General features: G+C 32.3%; 1 protein-coding gene across 1 annotated transcript; it reads right to left on the reverse strand.

Annotated features, from left to right (window-relative positions):
* Window positions 1–2,888: 2,888 nt before the first annotated feature.
* On the reverse strand, window positions 2,889–5,861 carry LOC145088475 (mannose-1-phosphate guanylyltransferase 1). Its single transcript, XM_079026836.1, has 5 exons — window positions 5,649–5,861; window positions 5,481–5,563; window positions 4,243–4,368; window positions 4,104–4,166; window positions 2,889–4,008 (listed from the first exon to the last, which is right to left on the reverse strand). Exons 3-5 carry the CDS (start codon window positions 4,351–4,353, stop codon window positions 3,097–3,099), a joined length of 1,086 nt encoding a protein of 361 aa, XP_078882962.1. The 5' UTR covers window positions 4,354–4,368; window positions 5,481–5,563; window positions 5,649–5,861; the 3' UTR covers window positions 2,889–3,096.
* Between the last annotated feature and the right edge of the window lie 2,412 nt (window positions 5,862–8,273).

An 8,273-nucleotide genomic window follows, 5' to 3' on the forward strand; every position in this document is an offset into this window, starting at 1 on the left:
TATTAGGAATTTCAAAGCCAAATAAATGTCTTTCTTTGTAAAAATGTGTGTTTCTTTGGCTACTTCTAGATTGATGATATTTTGGGGAAAAAAAGGTTTATGGTATTAGGAATTTCATAATAGCCAAATAAATGTCTTTCTTTGTAAAAATATGTGTTTCTTTGGCAATTTCTAGACAGACAATCTAAGTTATTACAAATGTGTTTCTTAGTAAAAAATGTGTTTTATTTGGTTGATGATCAAATATGATTTATATGTTTTATATATTCTCTAGAGTTTTTTGAAGATCAAAAAGTTAATGACTATATGAGTTTAATTTTCACTATTATTATTTTTCTTTAATGTTTAAATTTTTTTTATGCTTCTAACATTCTCATTATCTTTTAATGAGTAAATAATTGGCATTAAATTTCATTATATTAACCCTTAAGATGTCATTAAAAAATTATTTAGTTCTAGATTGTCAATATTTGACATTATATATAATTTTAGTTTTTAGTTTTGTTTATGTTTCTTCTTTGATTTTAGATATTTGAAGTTTTACTTTGTTTTTGTTATTAAATTCAATATTAGTTAACATATCATTTAAATTAGCTTCATATCAAACTTTATGAATAATATTTTCAAATATAGTTAGCTCAAAATTTAACATATCATTTAAGTTAGCTTCGTATTAATGAAATTCATATATTTTAGTTATTTTAACTTGTTTCAAATAACTAAACTTAATATTATTATTACTATGTTTATTTATTTGTTTATATTATTTCGAGCTTATTAATATAAATCAATTTCCTTATGTTTTAAAGTTAGCCTAATAAATTATTTTTTTATTAATTTGCTAAAGAATAGTTAAAAATAATACACAATTTAAGAATAAAAGTATTCATTTTGAGTCGAATGGCCATTGTATTTTTAGTTAAATATTAGTTAATTGTATTTAAATTCTTATTCAAGTATTAATTATTAGGATATGTTCTATTTTGATCCCTATTAAAATAATTTATGGGTTGGTCTCTACTTAAAACTTAAAGCATCTTATGACCCAAACGACTTCAAGTTATTATGAATAGCATATAAATTCAATATTTAACTTTGTATTTATTTTTTATGCAACATGGAGAGAGATTCGTCTAGTTTCCTATATAAGGAATCAAAATTTTTTAGATAGTTGGTTGTCTAGAGATTTATCAAGTTTATTCTTGACAAAAACGACTTTTTAAGCTAGTGTTTTGATTGCCCTGAGTGTGTTCAGCATATGGTGTCTAGAGTAGGGGCGAAACTAGAAATTTTTTTCAAGGAGGTCCTTATAAATTAATTGGAATATATATATAAGAAAAAAAAAGATTTTTTGAGATTTTTGAGGATGGGTCTGGGCCTACCCTGGCCTATAGGTAGCTGCGCCCTTGGTCTAGAGGATATTTTTTTTCTATTTTTTATGGATATTTATATTTATAGAAGACAAAACATCAAATCAGAACATACAAATTTTTATAAGACTAAATGTAAACAAACAAAGATATTTAGGTAGAAGAGAATGGTGTCATCTCGGCGGCATGGCCACATAAACTTTATCTAAGTTCCACATAAGATGTTTTTGGATTTAACATGAAAAAGAAAAGAGAGAGAATGGTGTCAAGCAGATGAAGAAGAGAGTGGAAAAAATAGATTAATACACACATATACATTTTTCTTTTTCGACGATAATGTAATACTGAAAAAACATAATTTTCACAATGTGTTATGTTAGGGTGATGAAACGGTGTACCCACAAACATGTTAAAATAGACCTCATCTTTGTCTATGAATTTTACCACCCATTTCACATGGTCTTAGGCTAAGCGGGGTGGTGTTAAACTTACCGAACTCCATCTCAGCCTTCTTCATCTCTACCAAATTCCATGCCAAACAGAGGGAGTGGAAGAACGAAGAAGAGAGGATGAGATGTATGGGTGAGAGCATGCAGAAGAGATACTCGGTAAGCAGCTGCCGAGTTCACCGCGCGGTGTTACCAAGTTCAACGAGTCCAGCGTTAGGAAAACTTAACCCCACATGCTCATAAAGTGAAAAGGAATGTGGGGTATGTGGGAATGTTGTGTATAAAATGCATAATGAAAATAGAACATGTTGGAACTTACTCATCCCACGTTCCCACGTGGTTATTGAGTGGATATTTGGTGTTGGATACTTCTAGAAAAAAAATTTGACAAAAAAAAAAATACATGGTAACAGGTACTTATGGCTGTAAATTGAAAAGTTTGAATCAGCTTTTGTTTAGATAAAAATGTTCGATGAACTAAATTTTAAAATATATACCATCACATAAAACATATAAAACATAAAAGCTCTAAAAATTATTTTAAATAGTTTTTTGTTTTCAAATGAAAATTTTAGGCTCATTAAAAAAATAAAAAATAATAATAAAAAAAACTTATTGCCAAATATGCTCTTTGTATTTTTTCCAAATTTTTATTTTCTTTTTAAGTAATGTTTGTAGGTAAATTGTAGTTCTCGCTCTTCAAAACGTGTAAGGCTTAACATTTATTTTGTATAATACTAGAATTTAGAAGGAGCTGGTGCCCAAAGCCCCATATTGCCCTTAGGTTAGGTAGTACATTTATTTTCTAATACATAAATTATTTCATTTTAGCAAATGAGGATTTTTTTTTTTTTTTGGCGGAATCAGAGCCACCTCAAGGACATGGGCCACCCACGTTATTGTATCTTTCGCAAGATTTGTAAATCTATTCTATTGGGACCCACATAAATTATCCAACCATTCTCACTTCTTACATAACAACGAAAGTAAATAAAATCCCCATCATTTGCACCGAAACAAATCAACTTATTTATATTTACAACATAAACATAAAGATTGCGCCAACAAATAAAAAAACAACATTCTTTTATTCATAACAAAAAAGTACAGACCCTTTAAACACTTGACCTTCCAATCTTCTAATCTCTAACAATCACTCCTTTTATCACTTTTACACATGAAAATTCAAAACACACACTCAAAACAAACACATTTATAAAAACTAAACCTTTAAATAAAAACACCAACTAAATATATAATATTTAATATTTATATCTTCACATCACTATCTCCGGCTTCAAGATACTCACCTTAATTTCCTTATGAGGCAAAACCACACCTCCATTACTATACACCTCATCACACACATGCACATCCTCTCCAAGAATCGTCATGTTCTCAACCCGGGCCCACTGTCCAACTGTCGAATGCCACCCAATAATACTACTCGAAATACACGCGTGTTTCTTGATGCGGACCCCACGCATGACAGTGCAACGCGAGAGTCTGACCCCAGACTCCACCACGCACCCGGGCCCGATGGCTACATCGGGCCCGATCAAACACCCGTCACCAATCTTAGCACTTTCATGAACCAAAACATTACCCACAATGTGGGGCCCGAATGCTAACTTACCTGGTGTATTCTTTCTTAAAGAATCTAGATAAAGTCTTAACCCTGTAATGTAATCTTTTGGTTGTCCAATATCCATCCAGAAACCCGGTAAAACCATCGCGTATAGAAGCTTTTCAGATGCGATTTTCGGGAAAGTTTCTTTTTCGATTGAAGTGGGTTTTAATTGGATTCTGTCAAGAACCGAAGGGTTTAAAAGGTAAATTCCAGCATTGATTTTGTTACCCACGAAAACTTTTGGTTTTTCAACGAATTTTTCGACTAACCCAGTTGATTCTTCCATGACTACAACACCGTATTTTGAAGGCTCGTCCACTTTGGTTACCATGATTGAAGCTTCTCCACCATGGGATTTGTGAAATGCAATCATTTGTTTCAAAGGGTATTCACTGATGACATCACTGTTGAGAACAAAAAAAGGTTCACCCGAATCATCCAGTAGTTTGTCCCGGGCTAAGGCTAGTGGGCCCGCAGTTCCTAAGGGCTCGGTTTCTTGTGAACATGAGATCTTTATCCCGAGTTTGGTTTCAAAATCTTTCAAGAAGTTGAGCATCACCTGCATTAATAATTTCATGTTGCAATCTGTTATGAATAATTGAATATGCACAGATGAAAAAAATGAAAAACAAAAAAAAAAGATTCAAACTTTACCTCTGGTTGGTAATTGATAGCAAGAACCACTTCAGTAACTCCTATAGCCTTCAGAGCCTCGATCTGAAAACAAATCATAAATAATTTAATGTAATGAAAAAAGATTCTTTTTGTGAAAATATTGTGAATATGTATGTACCTGATGCAGGATCATGGGTTTGTTGCCAAAATCAACAAGTGGTTTTGGGACACTGAGAGTTAATGGCCTCAAACGAGTTCCAAATCCTCCAACAAGAATGAGAGCCTTCATATTGACAAGATTTGACTGAAGAAGAAGAAGAAAAGTATTAGAATCTGAAAAAGGAGAGAATTTGATCAGATTGCATACATGGAAAGCGACTCGAATCGAATCCCTTCTATTTAAGGTGATAAACTAAGAAAGATGAATATTCACGCAACACCTGTTTCAAGGCTAGTATGTCATCAGCTATGATGATATTTGCTATATTCAACTAAAGAAGACAAATATATCGGTGCTTCGATTGACGGGTGTTATATGAAAATTGACATGCATTCATCATGTTTGTTGAAGATGAGTGTCATGAGTTGAAATTGGTTGGGAAAGAAATCTTCAAGAGTTAATGTGAAAAAGCCAAATATATACAATTACCGACACTTGTTGTTGCGTGAATAAGATGGGTTTGTTTGCTGGATATGGAATCAAATTCCAGAAAGGCTCTCAATGGGTATGACATAAACAAAGAGGTTATCAGCCCAATATGTCACATGAAATTGTATCTAGTTTTTAGACATTCAAAAGAGAAACTTTACAAGAATGCTTTCTGTACATATAGTTATGTAGGCTCTAAAGGGAGCTTTCTGCCATTAAAGAAACTGTGTTAAAAACCAGTTTTTCTACACTGTGATTTGATTCATATTTAACAAGAACTTCACAGATAAAGTAAGAAGTTGTTCAGATCTTGCTTGATTAAACAATACCTACAATACCAATTACCAAGCACTTAAAAGTTAATGAACCTTTTCGAATAAAATAAAAGAGGTCAACTGTTTGAAAAAAGTTTCAGACTGAAGCAATGCTCCACTGAATTGATTGCAACTCAAAGAAGGGTATTTTGGACCCAAACGAGTACTACAAAAATCAATGACTTTGATATTCTAAAAACCCCTTTAGATCTGGTACACTCCCGTGAGAAATCAATACCACCTAGGTTTTTAATTGACAAAACGGCAGATGGGATTTCACCATTAATGGAGTTTGAACTGAAGTTCATACTCCAGAATTGGATGTGCAGAGGGAAAGAATAATGGCTTGAATGTCATTTCATCGATGGGAGGACCCAAAATAATACAGATTGAGAGGGAGAGAAGAAAATAGAAACGAAAGAGGAGAATGAAGAGAGGCAGAAAATCTCATACCTGATCAGTCGTCGACAACGTCGGCAGAGCAAGGAGAACTGGAAGCGGAGCAAGGAGTGTCGGAGGAGAACCAGATCCGTTCCCTAATCAGAGGAAAACCGATCAATTTCACAAAAATTAACCAGTACAATATTCATTCATATCAGGAATTAAAAACTGATGTATTACCTAAGAGACAAGAAATCAACAATTTGGATTCTGACGATTACTTTCCCTCGGTTTCTCTTATATACGACGAAAATGGATACAAAAAAGAAGGGGTGTTTGGACTTGAACCCCAAACGATTCGTCGTCAGGGGTTTTTACACGCTGCTTTTATCAACAAGAAGCTTCTCCGATGATTGATGTGTACAGAGAGTCTTGCTGTATCTATCATACTCTATTTTTATATATTTGCATTTTTAATACATATTTATATACGCCTACATATCCGTTCCATAAATTCCCACAGTAACACGATTTATTGATTTACATTATTTAGTTCTTTACTAAACTATATTATAATCCAAATTTATTTAGTCTGTCCAATAAAATTTAAGTGGTATTGATATTAACAAAAATGGCTACACTATGAATTAAAAACTAAATCAAAATGACTAATTTTTTTGTTTTTGCAAAAAATACTTATTTTTTAGGAATGATTCATTTTAGGCTTATCAAAATATGTAATGTTAATTTTTTTTTCCTCATTTGTATAAAATATCTTTTTGAAAAAACTTTCGATTAGTTTTTGAAATAGTCATAAAAATGAGGGTTTTTTTTCAAAATACCAAAATTGTTCTTCGAAGTTTGGACATTTTCTTGAAAAGGATAATGACCTGAAAGGGTAACGAACTTTCGACTTTTGTCACATTTAGTCACTAAATTTTTTTTCGTTATCTATTTGTCATTGAACTATTGAAACTGTTCATATTTTACCCTTATGACCGGCTGTTGTCGGTCATAAGGGTAAAATGTGAACAGTTTCAATAGTTCAATGACAAATAGATAACGAAAAAAAGTTTAGTGACTAAATATGAACAAAATCGAAAGTTCGTTTCCCTCTAAAAAGTTCAATGACTAAATGTGAACAAACTTTCTCTTGTATTACGTTTTAGCAAATTATTTATTTTTGTTAAATTGTAGCAACATTTGTTGATGAAGAAATCTATGAAATTAAAAAAAAAATTAAAAAAAAAAAAACCCTGAAAATATATTTAAAAAAACACACAAAAAACCAAAACCGAAATAAAAAAACCAATGGTTTGACATTTTCTAAAATAAAAAATCAAAATTTCCAATCTGATTTTGGTTTTACAAAAAAATGAACCATTCTCACTGATGTGAATTATGAACATTGGTTTGACATGCAGAATTTGTGACATCCTATGAATATGTAGTTACAACATCGTCTGAACTCGTAATTCATAGTAAGGGGTTAGAGTATCATCGCATAAATACGTATCGCCTGAACTCGTAATTCATCACCTACAGGTTATGGGCCTGCTGGTGTTTCTACTAGGTTGTTTAGAATAGTCTGTGGTCGCCATCTATACTCTGATAGATGACTACATCGCCACATTGCCAGTTAAGGTTATGGTATCTCCTTTCATCCTACATCACATATTCATCATCATCTATTTACCTAATTATCATCACCTATCTCTCATCATTTTATTTCATCACACACCAATTATTTCATCTACCCATGTTTCATCCGCAACATATTTGTAGATATAAAATAAATATACCATTTAAGTCTTTTAAAACATGTATAAAATCGTTCATCCAACATAGACAACAAGTATTCAAATAATATTCACACATAACACGTAATTTATATAAAATACTTCATATCTACGTGTAAGATGAAAATAACTATATATACCATAAAAATCCCATAAATGCTTCCTAACATCGAACCCCAAGGTTTACTCTACTAAAGCTTCATATTCTCGACTCTCTGGACCTAGAAGGGTCCAGATCTATCACACCAAAAAGCTCAAGATAGGTATTCCTCTCACTCTACACACTCAAGCTCGCTAGGGTTCTCACTTATGGGAAAGGTAGTCGCAATTGAAGGCCATAAGTGCCTTTAAATATGGCTCGGGCCCAAAGATTTAGGGTTTCTGCCAACAGCGCGGACTCGTCGAGTCGCCTCACCGACTCGTCGAGTCCATTCATTAATCCGAGTCATCAGTCGCGACCTTACTCAACGAGTTGAGGCGTCAACTCGTCGAGTCTCTCTTCTTAAATCAAAAGAAAAATACTTAAATTATGATACCTGGAAATCCGGATGTTACATTTTGTTTTTTTTATTTCATAGATTTCTTCATCAACAAATGTTGCTACAATTAAGCAAAAATAAATAATTTGCTAAAACATAATACAATAGGAAGTTTGTTCACATTTAGTCATTGAACTTTTTAGAGGGAAACGAATTTTCGATTTTGTTCACATTTAGTCACTAAACTTTTTTTCGTTATCTATTTGCCACTAAACTATTAAAATTGTTCACATTTTACCCTTATGACCGGTAACAGCCAGTCATAAGGGTAAAATATGAACAGTTTCAATAGTTCAGTGACAAATAGATAACGGAAAAAAGTTTAGTGACTAAATGTGACAAAAGTCGAAAGTTCGTTACCCTTTCAAGTCATTATCCCTTCTTGAAATTCTAGAATAACATTTTTTGTCCAAATTCCATAATGGTCCATAATGTATTCACCGACGGATTTAGTATAGGACATACATCATACACTGACCTGTGCAACTTTTGACTTTTCCGGACATTGTGCAAATATTTTTGAAAAT

Source organism: Lactuca serriola, chromosome 2 (assembly GCF_051521515.1).
Source record: "Lactuca serriola cultivar US96UC23 chromosome 2, Lser_US96UC23_V15, whole genome shotgun sequence".
Classification (NCBI taxonomy): domain Eukaryota; kingdom Viridiplantae; phylum Streptophyta; class Magnoliopsida; order Asterales; family Asteraceae; genus Lactuca; species Lactuca serriola.

What these genes read in the sequence shown, in the direction of transcription:
- LOC145088475 (XM_079026836.1), bottom strand. Translation starts at nt 4,353, where the DNA reads ATGAAGGCTCTCATTCTTGTTGGAGGATTTGGAACTCGTTTGAGGCCA. An exon ending in AACCCATGATCCTGCATCAG is followed by an intron (nt 4,167 to 4,242) that starts GTACATACATAT and finishes ATTTGTTTTCAG; the next exon opens with ATCGAGGCTCTGAAGGCTAT. An exon ending in CTATCAATTACCAACCAGAG is followed by an intron (nt 4,009 to 4,103) that starts GTAAAGTTTGAA and finishes TTATTAATGCAG; the next exon opens with GTGATGCTCAACTTCTTGAA.